Source organism: Triplophysa rosa, linkage group LG2 (genome assembly GCF_024868665.1).
Source record: "Triplophysa rosa linkage group LG2, Trosa_1v2, whole genome shotgun sequence".
Lineage (NCBI taxonomy): Eukaryota > Metazoa > Chordata > Actinopteri > Cypriniformes > Nemacheilidae > Triplophysa > Triplophysa rosa.
Window position 1 is genome coordinate 3,616,721 of NC_079891.1, and position 17,562 is coordinate 3,634,282.

The 17,562-nt window shown below is 38.2% G+C and overlaps 3 protein-coding genes and 1 long non-coding RNA gene across 5 annotated transcripts; 2 read left to right on the forward strand and 2 right to left on the reverse strand.

The window, feature by feature from the left end:
- Positions 1–125: 125 nt before the first annotated feature.
- LOC130550700 (uncharacterized) lies at positions 126–1,299 on the reverse strand. Its single transcript, XR_008962475.1, has 3 exons — positions 1,078–1,299; positions 870–923; positions 126–708 (listed from the first exon to the last, which is right to left on the reverse strand). It is a non-coding gene; the product is annotated as an uncharacterized LOC130550700 (long non-coding RNA).
- An 870-nt stretch (positions 1,300–2,169) lies between these two features.
- Positions 2,170–6,602, forward strand: pmpca (peptidase, mitochondrial processing subunit alpha). The gene is made up of 13 exons (XM_057322710.1): positions 2,170–2,250; positions 2,830–3,032; positions 3,115–3,194; positions 3,289–3,371; positions 3,540–3,634; positions 3,719–3,819; positions 4,262–4,525; positions 4,608–4,700; positions 4,792–4,910; positions 5,011–5,101; positions 5,182–5,244; positions 5,324–5,468; positions 5,882–6,602. Exons 1-13 carry the CDS (start codon positions 2,189–2,191, stop codon positions 6,049–6,051), a joined length of 1,569 nt encoding a protein of 522 aa, XP_057178693.1. The 5' UTR covers positions 2,170–2,188; the 3' UTR covers positions 6,052–6,602.
- A 107-nt stretch (positions 6,603–6,709) lies between these two features.
- inpp5e (inositol polyphosphate-5-phosphatase E) lies at positions 6,710–12,622 on the reverse strand. The gene is made up of 11 exons (XM_057322699.1): positions 12,514–12,622; positions 11,256–12,130; positions 10,345–10,468; positions 10,170–10,267; positions 9,960–10,084; positions 9,569–9,688; positions 9,363–9,470; positions 9,123–9,278; positions 8,917–9,032; positions 8,694–8,830; positions 6,710–8,531 (listed from the first exon to the last, which is right to left on the reverse strand). The coding sequence occupies exons 2-11, from the start codon at positions 12,068–12,070 to the stop codon at positions 8,396–8,398; spliced, it is 1,935 nt and encodes a 644-aa protein (XP_057178682.1). The 5' UTR covers positions 12,071–12,130; positions 12,514–12,622; the 3' UTR covers positions 6,710–8,395.
- A 398-nt stretch (positions 12,623–13,020) lies between these two features.
- ptrh1 (peptidyl-tRNA hydrolase 1 homolog) lies at positions 13,021–16,137 on the forward strand. 2 transcript variants are annotated; one of them, XM_057322730.1, is made up of 6 exons: positions 13,021–13,305; positions 13,417–13,675; positions 14,077–14,296; positions 14,453–14,552; positions 14,642–14,687; positions 14,767–16,137. In XM_057322730.1, exons 2-6 carry the CDS (start codon positions 13,499–13,501, stop codon positions 15,025–15,027), a joined length of 804 nt encoding a protein of 267 aa, XP_057178713.1. In that variant the 5' UTR covers positions 13,021–13,305; positions 13,417–13,498; the 3' UTR covers positions 15,028–16,137. The 2 variants fall into 2 exon arrangements, with proteins under 2 accessions (XP_057178713.1, XP_057178705.1); XM_057322722.1 differs by having other exon boundaries at positions 13,021–13,675.
- The last annotated feature ends 1,425 nt before the right edge of the window (positions 16,138–17,562 follow it).

Below are 17,562 nucleotides of genomic sequence, written 5' to 3' on the forward strand. Positions count from 1 at the left end.
ATTGTATAGACGCAAAAACATGCAAGTCAATGAGTACCACCGTTGTTTGGTTACCAACATTCTTCAAAATATCTTCTTTTGTGTTCTGCAGAAGAAAGAAAGTCATACAGGTTTGAAATGACAAGAGGATGAGTAAATGTATACAGACAGAACTTTCCTTTTTGGGTAAACTATCCCTTTAAGTTGAAACTAAGGTCAGAATGTTTCGTGACATATTTCAGTTCAAATTAATTAATGTATTGATTTTTTTAAAGAAAAGCAACCTGACTCATATTGACATATCTCTATAAAGAAACCTACATGCAGAGAGTGACATGGGGGTTTTGGACATTGCTCACTAAAGTTTACAGGTAAATTTTTGTAAACACCTAGAGATTTTCTACACCTCCACAGTCCACACATCATTCAGCAAGCGAGAGCTCTTCCTTTATGATATCTTTGGATGTCGGTTGTTTTTCGTCATTTGTAATCACTCAAAACATATTTCCAGGTAAAAAAGGAATTTAAAATACAGGCTTAGGCAATATTAGTTGTCTACAGGTTTAAACGTGTTAAAAGATAAATGATATCAGTATCTAGATAAGAAGCAACCCAACCCATAAGAAACCTGATAGAACAAAATGAATTTGCTCAGGGAAACCGCACTGTTGTGAAGATCTGGTACACAGAAAGCTTGTTCTAACATGAGATGAGTCTCTGTGTTGAGACCTGAAAAACATGACACAGTATTGCATATGACCATTTTAACAATAAAAGTCACTATTAACAGTGCTGTATGTCAGAAATCAATAGCAAATACGAATTAGTGATATAAATTCTTAATATTATAAGAACTTGTAATCCTCATAATAAAGCAAAATATTTATTACCGTTTTGAATCCATTCATTCCAGGCATGCAGCTGGTCACCATCCACAGCAGATTCTTTGGAATTAACAAAAAACAACATTGCAGACACTTTCACTACGAGTCATATTGTGAGATATATTTTCAATAGTTTCAAATTCATGAAATTTATTGGGAAAAGCAGAATGTGTATGACACATATACAGTATGCTGTATATACATTTATTCTTACCATGTGAGTGATCCAGCATCCGTTTTCTCATGTCCCGCAGTGCTTGGGTGAGATTTTTCAGTTTGTGTTGAAGGTATGCGTTCTCCTCCCTGAGAGTGTGAATTGTATCTTGAAGCTCATACGAAATGTTTATTTCTGGAATCAAAGACATGGTCAACAAAAAAAGAGTCAAATGTGTCGAAAGCATCATTCTTTAAATGTAATTCAGTCAACTGATTCTGGTGTTCTTCACACACCCAATGACAAAAAGAGCTGATAGAACTGATGCATTTAGGAATCAATCCAATTATTGTGCCCCATTTGTTTTGGTTGGAAAAAAGGTGAAAACACATTGAAACAAGCATTATTTCAGTATTTTCCTAGTATATCACTGATCACAAAATATATCGCTGACTTAACTTAATATTTTTTCCACATTATGAATAATAGTAAAATAGGTTGTAATTATACTATTATAGTTTGTCTATATGTTTACAAACTATTCAAATATAAAGAAATACATTTTAAAAGAATTATACTACACAGACAATATTATACATTTCCAATATAAAAATGTTCCTTTTTATTTTATAACAAAAGCATTTGTGCAATTTAAAACTTGATGGTCTCTCTCAATATCACGATATTTGCTTACAAAACCCATGCTTTTCTGAAGAACAGAATAACATTATTCATCTTTTTATTATTTTGACAAAGTTTTATATTCGTAAAAAAGCAAAGGTAACTTATAAAAAAACATCTTATATAACATCCTGTCCGACATCAAACATGTCTACACAATAAGAAAATTGCAAAAACAATTAGAATTTTGAAGCTTTTCAAATTCCTGCAACTGAATGCCCATTGTTCATTTTGTTTACATTGTTTAATGTTTTCATATGATTATGGTCTATTGTAATTTATTTTTTTCCATTTTCTTTTCTTTTTATCCTACCTTTTTTCTCACTTTTTATGAATTTGATAAGAGAAGATCGTTTATGCATTCATTTATATATTTATGTTTATAAATGTTTACATATCTATGTATCTGGAAAATAATTTGAATAAAAAAAGAGCATAATAACATGCAAGCGGAAGTTTTTGATAATTACTTCCGGGTGATGTTCATGCCATGGTCAAATCCAACATGGCTGCTCACATGTCAAGATTGAGAGGCTGGAGCCGTGTTCAGAGGTACGATCTATATTTTTATGTAAATGTCCAACGAACGATGATTGCCCCGATTTGATAAGAAATTACGTTACGTTTTATAAAATCTATGTAGCTTTTAATGTCTTTTGTTTTAGCGGTAATGTGCACGTGATAAAATTAAACAAACTCTCGCGGTGCTTGCCCACGCGCATCAGTGACTTCACTATTTTGACAGGTATACGTAAAATAAACTGCTGATTTTACAGTTACAAGTGGCAAAACAACGTTTTCTATAGCTTTTAATTGTTACGTTATAAATGCATGACATGGCATATACATCTGGTTTAATTGAGTTATAAGCAGTGACAATAATCTGCGAAAAGAACGTAAGCTATCAGAGCTATCAGCTCATTTACCATAAAAAACTTCCTTTATGTTAGGTCTTATTTATGTAGGACTCGATTGGTTCCTGTCCGCCAGACAGCATCCCAGTAATAAGACCCAAAACATTATAACAGTAATTGTGGGTCTCTACTCTGGTAGTTTCCATTAAAACCAACACAAATAAGTCCATTAGAATGGTTTATGTTGTGATTGATGTTTATTTGACATCACGTACAGGTGTGGCATTGCAGTATGTAGACAGTACAGCAGTGGCGGTTCGTATCCCAACATATCTCTGTCCACACCGTTACCCGGCATCCCTAAACCTGTCTTTGCATCTGTGGACGGTCACGAGACACACGAGACAAAAATCACCACCTTAGAAAACGGACTTAAAGTTGCGTCTCAGAACAAATTTGGTCAATTTTGCACAGTTGGAAGTAAGTATACTCCACGATGTGTATATATTTATGGGTTAATCCTTAAACGTCTGGTTAACTGCCTTGTTTGTTTGTTTTTTAGTTTTAGTAAACTCAGGCTCACGCCACGAAGCGAAATATCCCAGTGGAATTGCACACTTTTTGGAAAAGCTTGCATTTTCTGTAAGTCAATTTCTTGATATTTTTCAAATGTATCGATGTCTATATTGTTTTTGAAAAATTTGTTTCATGAACTGATTCATTGTTCACTATTAAGTCTACAGCCCAGTTTGGAAGTAAGGATGAAATTCTCCTCACACTCGAGAAACATGGAGGCATATGTGACTGCCAAACATCCAGGTTATACAATTCATCAAACTTTTAGTCCGAAGTAGACATATTTATTCCTATACGCATCTTTAAGCTTATTTACCACACATACAGTGAATTTGAATTGTCTTTGCTGTTATTCATACGGATCTCTTAGCGTTTTATATTATTATGCTGATTTGTTGTTGCTATTTGAAGAGACACGACAATGTATGCGGTATCGGCTGAAGTGAAGGGTCTGGATACTGTAGTGAACCTGTTGGCAGATGCTGTGCTTCAGCCCCGTTTATTAGGTGAGCACCCTGCAACCCTGTCGAAGGGCTCCGTCAATGAATCTTAAAAACATTTAGAGATTATATGATTCTGTGATTCTGCAGATGAGGAGATTGAGATGACCAGAATGGCTGTTCGCTTTGAATTAGAGGATCTGAACATGAGACCCGATCCGGAGCCATTATTAACAGAGATGATTCATGCTGTAAGTGGGACTTCTTTTACATCGTTCTTTTAGGTATTTGATGAGGATACATCAAAATATAATATTGTTCTCAAGTCTGACATACTTGAAGATGTAAATTAGTAAAACAATTCGGTATGAAACTGACACTTCTGTCTCCAAAATCTGATTGGTTGATGAGTCACGATTGCAGCTGTTGTGGAATAGCCTTTATAAGCACTTCGGCTTGATTCTATTTTACTGTAAAACGTTGTGAAATTACCCAGAAAGTAAAAGAAACGTTCTGTATTATTGTGGGAATCCATGTCTCTCGTGTAAATTATGTAAAAATTCCTTCCCGCTCGGTTGCGAATATGAATAAATCATAGAACAAACCATATCAAAATCTGAAAACATCTCTACCATCCCATGTTTATTTAGCTGTTGATCAGTACATCATGTCATATTGTCTTTCCGCTGTTAGGCAGCATACAGAGGCAACACCGTGGGTCTCTCTCGCTTCTGTCCTGCTGATAACATTGAGAAGATTGACAGAAAGCTGCTTCATAAGTACCTACAGAGCTATTACTGCCCAGAACGGATGGTGCTGGCGGGGGTCGGGATCGAACACGAGCAACTCGTTCAGTGTGCCAGGAAGTATCTGCTCAATGTTAAACCGGTATGGGGTGGGAGCACACTTGCCAACATCGACCGGTCTGTAGCCCAGTACACAGGAGGCATCGTGAAGGTGAGCGAAGCGCGAGAGGCCGACGCACACATTGTCTGGTATTTTGAAGATGTCTTAAGATAAACTGCTTGTCTAATGTCAGGCGGTGAAGGACATGTCTGATGTCAGCTTGGGCCCTACCCCTATACCAGAACTGACACACATCATGATCGGCCTGGAGAGCTGCTCTTTCCTGGTTGGTTGTAGAACATTTTAAAGCAATTGAATTTCACAGTAGTTATCTGAATGTTGATTTCATATGTGGCTTTTTTGTTTGCGACTGATAGGAGGATGATTTCATCCCCATCGCCGTCCTCAATATGATGATGGGGGGAGGCGGGTCCTTTTCGGCCGGGGGTCCAGGAAAAGGCATGTTCACCCGTCTATACCTTAATGTGCTCAACAGGTGCGCCATAATCACTTGTTTTTCAATTCTAGGATTGCTAGTGCTTAAAAATGGTTGCATGAGCAAGGATGTTTTTAGCAGTTTTTATTTTTTTGTAAAGGCATCACTGGATGTACAACGCTACCTCCTACCATCACAGCTATGAAGATAGCGGTTTGCTTTGCATCCATGCAAGCGCAGACCCTCGACAGGTACAGCTTCATTTTCGTGAGAAATATTCCTATAGCATGTCAAAACTCGAATACAGTTATTTAAAGTAGTGTGTGTTTAGGTGCGCGAAATGGTGGAGATCATTACACGAGAGTTTATTCAGATGAATGGAACGGCAGGAGAAGTAAGACTCTTTTTCCTCTTTATGTGCGGTTTAATGCTGGGATGCGACATTAAGAAAGTTTCTTCTCTTTCTCGTGTAGATGGAGCTGGAGAGAGCCAAGACACAACTGAAATCAATGCTCATGATGAACTTAGAATCACGGCCGGTCGTCTTTGAGGACGTAGGTCGGCAAGTACTTGCAACAGGGAGGAGAAAACTGCCACATGAGCTTTGTGACCTTATCAGTAAGTACTGGTATTTACTTAAATGGCTTAAAGAAATAGTTCGCCAAAAAAGTAAAAATTCTGTCATCATTTATTCACCCTCAGGTTGTTCCAAATCTGTACAAGTTTCTTTGTTTTTCTAACCACAAGGGAAGTTATTTGGAAGAATAACCAAACAGATCTCATCCCCCATTTACTGCCATAGTAGGGAAAATAAATACTGTTTGGTTACTGACATTCTTCCGAATATCTTCTTTTGAGTTAAGCAGAACAAAGAAATTGATGTGAATTTTCATTTTTGGGTGAACTGGCCCTTTAAGGAATGAATACTTAGCAATGCCATTCACTGGCTCTGTCTTGTGAAGTCTCAAACAGATTTGAATGATATTGAAGGACATGAGATGAGAGTTTACACTACATCTCTGTTGCTGTAGGTAACGTAACAGCCAGTGACATCAAGAGGGTCACGACAAAAATGCTACGCAGGAAACCAGCCGTGGCTGCGTTGGGAGATCTGACAGAGCTTCCCTCTTATGAGGACATCCAGGCTGCTCTGACTAGTAAAGATGGACGTCTGCCTCGCATATATCGCCTGTTTCGATAGTGGACCCACAAGTCACGCTATCTAGAGGATAAGGACTGAACCCACAAGAGGAGAATTTAACTCCACATTTTCAGCTACATCATGTATAGAATGGTTTATCTTATGTGAAAAGAATTGGTTATTTTACACATTTCCAGCATTGTGAATCGGTAGAATAATGTACAAATATCTGCGCTGCGGTGGGCATTCGATGAACATATACCAGAGATATTCACATATTTTGGTAGCTTTAAAAGGATATCCCAGGATATTAAAAGATATTAAATTGATTTTACACAGAATAAATGTTTGCTATTTACAATAGTGGTGAAAACTGTATCCTGGGTCTTATATGTATTTCACAGAAATATTCATATGCTACAATTCATTTATTTATGTTGTACAGTTAAATAGCTGTACATCTTCTGAACCTCGGAAACCTACTTAAGGTGTTTTTTTTGCAGCATCATGTGTCATTGCATTTTTTTGTTGGATCACCCCTTAAGACACCCAGTATTTATTATCTTTCCATGGAAGAGTATTCATATAATAAAAAAAGTTGGTTGATTTGCTATGAGCTAAAACATTTGTATTCCCCTGGAAAAGTAAAAGTTTTGTTCTTTCCGCTAGGATCTTATGAATTTAAAGGGGTAATTTAACGCTGTTTCATGCATTCTAACTTATTTACAATGTTAAACGTGCTGGCCTCTCACGCTTAACATGGTCAACTTGTCAAAAAACGACTTTGACGTGTTACATAGTATTTCTGTGCTCGATACACTCCCCCAAGGTTCGTATAGGTTTTGAAAAGCTTTTTTCCGAACATGAAAAACCGTTACGTAACAACTTTTCTTAGTCCCTTATTGGGCAATTCTCCCGGAAAAGCACGCCCACACGTCAACCGACGAGCGATAGGAAGACCCGCTTAGTTAGGTCCCAGGAGGTCATTTGTTTTCGGAAATAATCGTACAGCTGTATCTATCTTTTATAAAAGTGATCAAATTAAATACTCTTCGAAGATACGAAGTATGCAACACTGCTCTATAGGTACTCAAGATAAATATGAGATTGGCAGAAACTGCGCGTTTAAATAATATTTTTGTCTCTGTCAATGTGTAACTGTCATATAGACCTCTTCGAGCAACCCTGGTTGTGAAGAACTTCATTTCAGTGACAAACGTTTGAACAAAATACAACCAACAGAATATTTATAACCAATTTAAAATGTTAAACAAATATCTTTAAGATGCAATTATATATGTGAGATTTAAAACATTACTAATAATAACTAAATAAAATGTAAAACCGAAGTGCTTCTGGACCAGTGTTTACATCTTGCAGAGTTGTCTGTAAATTTTAAATGTTCAACAACAGGTTTGTGATCATGTGTTGAAATAACACCAACTTGAGTATGAGTCAGAATTCTTGTATTACTCAATGTAAACAATTATTGGTACAGGCTATTATTTGGTTTGAAACAGAACAATGTATTTAAAGTCACTGAGGCAATTGTGAGCGAGATCGCAGGCACTTTCAGTACACAAACAACTGAAACGTACGTGGATGCGCCACTTGATGTAACTCCACCGTTGCTGAGATCCAGACACAAGCAATACCGATACCTCATCTGACATCAAAAAAGCTGACTTACATCGAGTAAGTTAAGGCAATGAACTCGAGTATAGTCTGTGCCTCCCTTTCAGATCTTCCCATGCACACATTTCAACCCAATTCATCAAGTAGTTTCTCTACAAGCACATGATATCGCTTCACCTATCAATGCCTCTGGTCAAATAAAACAACTGATGATGTTTCCCACATGATCCCGCAGTAAAGGTACCATTAAAAAGATCTACTGTTTAGCACATTATTAGGTAACTGTTCGTATAACACACCCAGGAGCTGATAAACAATGAACATGATCGGCTACCTGATAAGTGAGGTGCGTAAGGTATCAGTAAATGTTAAGAATTTGTGGTCATGTAACACTATCAGTTAAAACCAAATGCAGCACTGTTGAAGCATATCAGAATACAAAATAATGATGGATGTACAGTACAATGCGGACGTATGCGTTAGGTCAACTTGATTTACATTGGTCAGTATAATTTATAAAACGTTTCCTGTTGAAACAAACATTATCCAAAGCTAGCTTCTAAACTTTCAAGCTCCATCTTCTTTTGGAATCCCTGGACTGTGCATCAAAGCTTGACATTGCACTTCACCAGAGGCAGATGAAAGCCGTGACATCTATAGCACAGAGTTCTCCTTTGGTCCTGAAAGTCCAGCTTTCCCCATCAGTAACTCGGTATTTAAAACGAACAGTTTTAGCACCTGCGGTTTTATTGAGCGCACTGGTCCCAAATCAGGATATTGTGCAAACAGTGCTGTTATTCTGGTTTTTCATGGCTGCCTCTCTCTTCTTCAGCTCTCGGGTGATTCTTCTCTTGATTCCCTCTAAGTACAGACCTCTGTCGAACTGACCGGCACCCAAAGGAATGCTGGGAACGATGGCACAATGAGTTAATATTGAAACCTGAATGAATGTTATGCTAATATTAACCTAATGAGTAACGATTATTGTTTTATAAATGAATGAATAAAGACCCAACTATTGAAAAACAACTGACCACATCTCAAATCTCTCATAAATGGTAACTTACTTATCTCTACCAGGACGAAGCTTGACCTGAAACATGCCAACGACAGGCCGGTGGTCCGAAGTCTTAATCGCCATGCAGGATGTGTACTTGACCGCTTTAATATCTTCCACCTGTCTATTTCGATAAAGAATTCGGTCCTGTCAACATATCAGAAAAATGACATTACGGAAAGGTATACGGTGATAAATGAGAACACAAAGCTGTTTTTACATAATTGTCTTACAGTATATGAAGGTGTTCTCTGCTTTGTGGTGGTGTCATAGACGTCACAACCGATATCAAACTTGTAAGTAGGTGGAAAGTGAATCTGTGCTTCCTGAAACCCTTTGAAAATGGAACCTGCAAATTGACGGAGTACGATAAAAAATGCCTTAATGCACATTTGCCTTTATGGAAAACTGTATAAAGATGGATCTTGTTAAAACATGCCTTCCTTCATCTCTTTAGACAGCTGATCATGTTGTAACAGCACGCTCATGTCTGCATCTTGATTCAAAATGGCTTCGACCTCTCCTCTGGCTTTATTCAAGCGGAAGTTAAAATCTCCGAACCAGAAGACTTCATCAAAACGGGTCGTGACGTCAGCTGAGAACGAAGAACGAGCAAATCGTGTTCATTAAAAGAAATGCAGTGGTACTGTCTTGTGAAAGCACGATCAATGGCACTCACAGGATGTGGAGCGGTATGGGTTGGTATCAGGGAGGTTTCTAGGGAGGGCCAAAGCTTCCATGATCTTGTTGTAGTCCAAGATTCTCTCATAAACTTTAGAATCTCCAGCTGAAACAAAGAATTATTAGGTTTATGTCTGTAAACTGAAATCTCGTTGGTATAATTGGCATGTTGGTTTTTAATGAGATCATCGACATTGCACTCACAAGTAAAATGGGATGTGATGAAAAGGAAAGACGTCCCGAAGAAAGTGAAGCAGATCCCAACGGCTCCTTTAGTTTTAATCTGAGATATAATGCGGGTGGTGACTGTGGCATGTTCTACCTCTGTAGTAGCAAAAAAACCATAAAATGGGGCATTTTCATGTAGAAAAAAACAACTTTTATTAGGCCAGTGGCATGTCTGAAGTCTTTATCTTATGCGATTATATAAATACAATTTTAAAAGCGGGGACGAAACGAGGACAAAAAATGATTTACATTCTGAATAAAAAAAGTAGCAAAAACATCTGATCAACGTTGTTTCAACATCTGACAAGGAGCATCTTTCATATGAAAATGTACATAAAAATGATATAACGGCCAGTTCCAGCCTTACCCGAACAGAACCATATGAGATCTCTTCGTACAAAAACAGTGAGATAAAGCACACCATGGGCTGCTGCGTATAGCATCACATAATATGGCCCGAGAGTCTCCTGTAGACGGATCTCCCACTCCCTCCTGTTGACAGGAACATAAAAAGAGTGCATGTGAAGAATATATCAAAACGACTGATAGAAAAAGTTAAGAAACAGACTATTCTTACCTATCTGGGCAACCTTCCTGAACTCCAATTACATACATATCCTGTGCGAAGTCTGTGTCGGTTGGAAGCAGCAGGTCATCCAGGTTGTATGGCAGCTCCTGAGATCAAGAGGGAGAGTTTAGGCTACGCTGGCACGTAGGTAAACATAAGACAGGACGGCACTGTATTTCCACACCTTCTCTCCCTGCATGTTCCATGTGGCGATGTAGAGGCCAAGCCGTCTCTCTGGGAAGTAGCGGTCCAGCTCTTCTGCCCCGAGTAAGGCACCGTTTCCCAGAACACTCCCCTCCAGAAAACTCCTGGAAGAAACATGTTAAGAAACATATTAGACAAGAGCAAAGAAATGAGGAAGTTCCCAAGCATCTGTATTCTGTTTATTTCGGGTTCCACAGGGGTTTATAACTGTCATTATATAAGACAACAAGATACAAAAAATATTTTTAAAACGTTTGTCATTATTTATTCACCCTCATATCACTTTATTTAGCTTTCTGTGGAACACGAACAAATATATTTTGGGAAATGGGGTTTTGTGCCCATGCAATGGAAGTCAATGAGGGCCAATGAGGTTAGTACCAACATTCTTCAGAATATCTTGCGTTCTGCAGAAGAAAGTAAGTCATACAGGTTTAGAATGACATGAGGATGAGTAAACCATGAAAGAATTTTCATCTTTGGGTGGTCTGTCCCTTTCAGTGTATTTTTGCAGGTAAACCCTCTAATGAATTGTATCCAATAGTTTTGTACATGTTACGGAAAGACGCATTTTCAGAATTTAAATGAAAGATCTTCTACACCAGTTGCAGACGCTGAAATAGCATATCACTGATCCATTAATCTCCTCTCATTCAATGCTAAAGCTGTTCAAGTCTGTGCAAAAGTCTACAGCAATTGCACCTATAATCTACTAAATCATTCCGATTCCGACCGTAGCGTCCTGGTAAATAAGTAATTTATTGCAAATAGGCTTTAACACACTTGGAGGAGCAGTTAACCAAGACGACACATCGTGTGATCTTGAAGTGAAACTTAAATCCAATTGGGTTGCAACAGTACAAGCAACACGAAAACTCAAAATGTTCTCACCTGTTCCTCACATCCCTGGGTCTGATGGGGTTCAGCACGCTGTAGTTGGACTTCATGGACTGAACGGAGGCACTGTCTGACACCATGGTCTCGAAAAGCCGGCTGTCGCTCAGGTTCCTCTGAAGCCTCTCCGACCGCCCCCTTCTCCCCACTGCACTGTAATCCAAACAATCCCTGTCAATCCAATTAGTTGCCCTCAGCGACGCAGAAGCGACGCTCTGATCCAGAGGAGGAAACGTGCCAGTCGGCTGCAATGGAGAAAGAACTATTCTGGACGGTTTCATGCGCTCTTTCGAATCATAACGCTCAAGTGGGGACATGTCAGTCTCTGAGAGACTACCAGACCAGTTCCTGAATGGTGCCTGCGTCTCCATGGGCGGAAGATCGAGCGGACGTCCAGATGTAAGGCTTTGTCCGTTCTTTAAACCCAACGGACTGCTTGACACAGGTGTTGAGGTTTCTTCTTTGAGAGAATCGGAGGAAGAGCCCGTCTCACCCGGGTCTGTGAGACTCTCCTGGCTGTTCCTCAGTCGTCTCCCTCTGACCTTCTGGTCAAATGAGTTTCTTCCACCCATCGCCAATCCCAAGGGTTTTGGAAGTGAGGGAGGCCGAGGCTGAAATGGACTGAGCTTGTGTTCATCCTGAAGAAGTCTGGGCTCATCGTATGGCTTCTTGATGTCGCTGAGCTCTTCCTTGTCTTTGTTCTTAATACTGGAGTCTACATAGAGATCAGTAAGGGGTGCTTTGCAAGCTGGCTCTCCTGACCTGAGATCAGTGGTGTTAAATGGGATGATGCTTTCTCCATGTTCACTCATCCTATTGCCAGATTTGGTTTTAGATGTAAACAAGCTCCATGGTACCCATATGGTTACATCCTGTGGAGACAGAGAGAAAATGATGCTTAAGCGTAAAGATTAACGTTATTTGGATTTCATTTTATTTGATATTTTCAAGAAACATTAAGTAATACCAATATGTCTATCAAACACATTCATATAATACAATAACACATCCAAGCAGACATTTGGAGTTGGGAAACCGAAAATGACAATGTCGGTGAGGTATTTGTGATGAAAATTCGCACGAGTTTTTCAGTTTTTCGTTGCGATGCTAAATTAAGCGATGAATCAACATCTGACCTACCACAACATTCAGATTAGTTTGATCCCTTAGCAAAATATGAAAATGAAGTAAAACGCATCTAAAATGCAATAAATAATGTAATATATATTTTGAGTGCACAACAATTTTCCGTTACCTTCAGCTCGCTGAAGAAACTTACTGGACTTCCTTAGCAACGCGAGGCAACCAACAACCCCACAAGAGGGAGCTCGCGCAGTTCATCTCAGTGTGTTATGCAACCGCGCCATCTAGCGAAAACACAGCCAATAACACACAATTTAAATACTTTTTTTGGTCAATTTTAAGAACGTTTATGCTTTTTATGTCGTGGTGTGCAGTGGTTTAGTGACTTAAAAAAAGGAAAAACCTCAGGATAAATCATTCACAAAATTGTGATCGTATAAAAGGCTTTGTGAGGACTAAACTTCCGTTGTTCCTTACATTTTATTTGTTTGTTTGTTTATTTGTATGCAAAGATGCAACTCTAACCAAACTAATCTCACATTATATAATAAAAAAAACATTTTTACATTTGTAAAATCAGTATTTTGTTGATTTTACCCAATATTTTCATCCCCAACGACAGATGGCGCTGTAGGTTTGTAAAGGACCAAAAACGTTGTTCTCGCTCTTCTGAAGTGTGTCACCCTGGCGTTGCCAAATTTCAGATCGTAAAAATACTTGTGGCGTTCTTTAACTCATACAGTACCAACCAATTGCCAGATGTAGATACACAATTTCATATATTAATTTAACGCAATTTTATTATAAATATGTGTGGGATGGGCGATATAAGAGCTCATTTTCGCTGTCGGATGGCGACTTCAACCAGGTGGAAACCTATCAATCTGGCAACACAGCAGTTGGACACATGGGTAGTTCATAGACAGAAGTGATAAACAGATCCATTTGGATGACTCGCGTGAAGGTTAAAAACAAATCGATTCGTAAACACATAGATCCTTCCGATTTTGCTTTATATGTGAATTGATTTAGCTTTTATTTGAGTCATAATCAACCCTGTAATATCCATTTTTAGATCAGACGTATGACGAAAACCGGCTTGAAAATGTGTAACACGGATAGTAAACTGGATTTGCATCGATAATGAGTGACTCACGATGAGCATCACTACAGTGCAAAGGCAAGTCTGGGCTCTTCTGACTCAATCGTTCAAACAGCCAATGGCTTTCATAAGGTGGATGATAACAAAACTTATAAATCGAGTGTCGGTGAGAACGCTTCCATCACGGGAGATGGCTGGTGAGGCAATAGTTGGCAACAAAAGAAGGAAGATGGTATGTACATGACGTGGGCTTTTTAAGATAATATCTCTTAAAAAAATAATCAATGAATTTCCACATAAAATTTACGGCAAAAGAACTATATATAGTAACTAAATTATATACTTTACTTTATATTTTTATTTTATGTTTAATTCTTATGGTTATTCAGTCAGGGTTTTATGGCAAAGACATATGAAACTTTTGACATTTTTACCAATTAACTTTTTAAACTTATAATAGTATGTAGTAATATAATACTAATGTAAGTTATCTTTTTTTAACATGGGGGGGTCCCTGAGATGGGTGAGGGGGTTTCTGAGAGGAAAACCCTTTGGTCCTTTCAAATCAAAGCCTATATATGTATATGAAACAAGACACTGAATCTGAAATACTGGATTGCTATTTTGTTTCAGGTTGTAGGACTGGGAAATCCAGGAATGAATGGTTCTCGACACAGTGTTGGTATGGCGGTCCTCACAAGAATAGCTGAACATCTGGGAACACCGGACAGCTGGAGATCAGACCGACAGGTGTCAGGGGAGGTCATTGTAACAGAACATCAAGACGTCCAGTTGGTTCTGCTCCGGCCCAAGTTGCTTATGAATGTCAATGGGGTTAGCGTGGCGAAGGCGGGTACGAGATACATTGTATTGGGCTTACGTGATGGCTGTCCTATAATAAGTTAACTTATTTATTATAGATACAGATTTATAAGACCCTGCTCATTTTTATTTTTCATACTAAGACATGTTAATATGCTTACAGCCTGTGTGTCATTTTTTCCTCCAGCAAGCAAATTTTTAATTCAACCTGAACATATTCTCTTGATTCATGATGAGCTGGACAAGCCACTTGGGAAGTTTGGCATTAAACAGGGTGGCAGCGCAAGGTGAATGAGTTTTGCTGGCTTGAAAAATCTTGTTACACTGATGTCATTTGTCATTGATTTGACCTTCTCTTTAAATCATTTACTTTTAGGGGTCACAATGGTGTGAGGTCATGCGTGGATTGTCTTCATACTGATGTAAGTAAACATTTGTTATAAAAACAACACTGCTGTTAAATGTATACGTTTGTATTAACAAAATACACTTGGCTGGCAGGTGATGCCACGGTTGCGCATCGGTATCGGGCGACCATCTGGTCAAACTTCTGTTGACCGTCACGTTTTGGGACGTTTCTCGCAAGAGGAGCAGAAAGTACTGGATTCTGTCGTGAAACAGAGTTTGGATGTTTTGCTGATGTACCTTACAGACTCGCAATCCCAAAGTTCCCCAGCAGAGGGAAGCAGAGCATCACGAAAGAGAAAAGAAAGGACACATTCACCAGCTCAAGATGACACAACAGTACAGAATCAAAAATGACGTCGATATACTGTATGATTTTTACAATCCATAATATTTAAAATTGCTCTTTTTTTTAAGTAGTTGAATTTTGTTAGGTTGCAAATCGTTGTATATGTGAGAGACATAAGGTTATTATATAAAAAAATTCGATTTACTAAAATCGAATAAAATATTGTTAAATAAAATATATAATAAATAAATTTAAGATGAGGCATTTATTTGATTTAAACATGATCAGCATGGATTTCACTTTAATCTTGTGTTATTTTCAGTATTGTGGGGCTTTGTTTGGTTAAAGCAAATTGTATTTTTTGCCATGAATTTAAAACGTGTGATTATAATTATTCAGATGTTTCCAAACACAGATGTAATCTTCAGGGTTCTCTGCTAAAGTTTGAAATGTCTGCTAAAAGATAAAGCTACCTCCCCTATTCAGAAGAAATTCAATATTCAAACCTATCTTAGTTACTTAAATATGCTTTTGCAGGTTCAAAATCTCATTTGAACATAGAAATGTTTACGATTCTTTTAAGGTCTCTAATAAATTAATTCATGATGTTAAGTTTCATGCTTCTATTAAAGAACACAAAACCTGGAGTCTGTGCCAACTCGAGTGCATGAGGACATTATAACACAGAATGAAGACACCAAATACAAGGAAATGTATTTGCATTTCAACCAAAAGATGTGGATCAAATTTGGATTAGATTTCAAGTTTGCACATTTTTCAGTAAAATCTGAAATTTACAACATAGCTTAATGAAATATGAAAACTTTCCATTTAATAAAAATCTTTACGCACATCATATTACACTCAAGCCTATGATCTTCCCTTATTGAGAAAACTGACACTGGGAACATATTTCTTGTTTGAACTGGAGAGGCTTTTTTATGAGCTTTTTAAGTTTAGTAATGAATGTATTGGAGGCATGAAGTGCCTGGGTTAATATGTTTTGGATATTAGCATGAGCAATTGATGTCTTGAGGGTATTGATTAAAGTATCATTTGTATCCTTAAAAAAAAATGAAAATATGATAAATCAGAATGCAAATAGAAACATTTCACTAAAGGTCTCAGACATGTATAGTTGTATAAAACTGTTATCATATATAGCCTGTTAATAAATGTATCGATCAATATGAGAATGCAATAAGAGTTGTATTGTTAAAATAAGAGATTTTCATGTGACATAAATATTTTGCTGTTTCATCCCTTCTCATCTCCAAAGCAATTCATCACTAGCCAATTTGATTATAAAGTTAAGACAGCAATAATCTATTACATGTGTATGAAAAGACATGGGAAAGTATTGGAAGTATTGGCAATCTTTCAACATTCCAGCTTTGTACTGCACTGGCAAATATGCTTTTCTTGAGACTTTCTTTACAAAATCCATTCCCAGGGTTTCTGAATGGTCAGGATTGCTTAGTCCACTCACATCTCAAACAATAGTTCTCAGGTCAGAGGTTACTGGCATGGTTGGACACACAACTAATACAAAAGTGCAAATTTATTCAGGATAATGTCCTGGGCCTCCTAGGGGGTCTTCCCTGTTTTACAAAAATATTTAAAGTAAAACATCTGATACTAAGACAGTCATTTTTGCAGTAGAATACATTTCACTGTGTTATATTTGTTGTTTGTATCTCTGGGGTTAGTAACACATTAAATACCATGCAAACGCTGATAACACTGTCAGTGAATTTGTTCGTTTTAAATGCAAAAAGACAAAATATATTTGGTAACCTGAATACAAGGTTCAGTGTCCTCCCCTTTTCCAAGCACTTTTAGAAAGGCTCTTACACACATTTTCAATAGTTGACATAAACAAGTGTTACTCTGTATTGTCCTCCTGTATAAACACGTTACTTGACTGTTTACAAACAGTTCCTTTGTGATAAAGTGCCAGGTAACCCCTTACACGAGTGGCTTTTGAGAACCCATAAAGAAAGGGGACGTCATCGAGGACACAATGCGTAATGGCACAGTATAGACACTGCTGGATTGTAATTGCAATGGGCAAAAAATAGAGTCTTGTTTCTTTAAGAGGTTACTGGTCCTAGCGCAGCTGCTGGTCAGTGGATACTCATCCCCTTCCCACCACAATGGCCATTTATCACTCAGTGGTGTGCTATTCAAACCTCGTACCAAGCGACCATCGACCCCACTCGCGCCCTCGCCGTTTATTTAGGAAGCTGCGCAATTGTCACAGGACCCTCTGCATCCTTTGGACAGAAAGGATGCTCGCAGTCTGTTGTGGTCCCCATTCAGCGCAGTCCTTTGGCTTGAGTTCTCCTGGATCGATATAGGATTTCGTGTCTTGTTTCCAGCCTCGCAAACGTGGACTTTGAGGGTCACGCGTCGTATTTTAAATGCGCCGAAGAACTTTATGCCTTCTGCGTTTTATTCTGCGCATTGGTCCAGCAGAGCGCTATCGCCAAATGAAGTTGGAGAGCGGAGAGTAAAGCAGGAACGACGCCTTGAGGAATTTGACGCACATCAGGATTTTTTGGGGGTCATTTTTTGGTCTTACATACTTGATGTGAAAACTG

Excerpts from the sequence above, each read along its gene's own strand:
- pmpca (XM_057322710.1), top strand. The coding sequence starts at position 2,189 with ATGGTCAAATCCAACATGGCTGCTCACATGTCAAGATTGAGAGGCTGG. Across the intron at positions 2,251-2,829 it reads GGCTGGAGCCGTGTTCAGAG|GTGTGGCATTGCAGTATGTA; the intron begins GTACGATCTATA and ends CATCACGTACAG. Across the intron at positions 3,033-3,114 it reads TCAATTTTGCACAGTTGGAA|TTTTAGTAAACTCAGGCTCA; the intron begins GTAAGTATACTC and ends TTTGTTTTTTAG.
- inpp5e (XM_057322699.1), bottom strand. The coding sequence starts at position 12,070 with ATGAGTGAACATGGAGAAAGCATCATCCCATTTAACACCACTGATCTC. Across the intron at positions 9,471-9,568 it reads CATCACATCCCATTTTACTT|CTGGAGATTCTAAAGTTTAT; the intron begins GTGAGTGCAATG and ends TCTTTGTTTCAG. Across the intron at positions 8,831-8,916 it reads AGAGAACACCTTCATATACT|GACCGAATTCTTTATCGAAA; the intron begins GTAAGACAATTA and ends ATATGTTGACAG.
- ptrh1 (XM_057322722.1), top strand. The coding sequence starts at position 13,499 with ATGAGCATCACTACAGTGCAAAGGCAAGTCTGGGCTCTTCTGACTCAA. Across the intron at positions 14,553-14,641 it reads AAACAGGGTGGCAGCGCAAG|GGGTCACAATGGTGTGAGGT; the intron begins GTGAATGAGTTT and ends ATTTACTTTTAG. Across the intron at positions 14,688-14,766 it reads TGGATTGTCTTCATACTGAT|GTGATGCCACGGTTGCGCAT; the intron begins GTAAGTAAACAT and ends CTTGGCTGGCAG.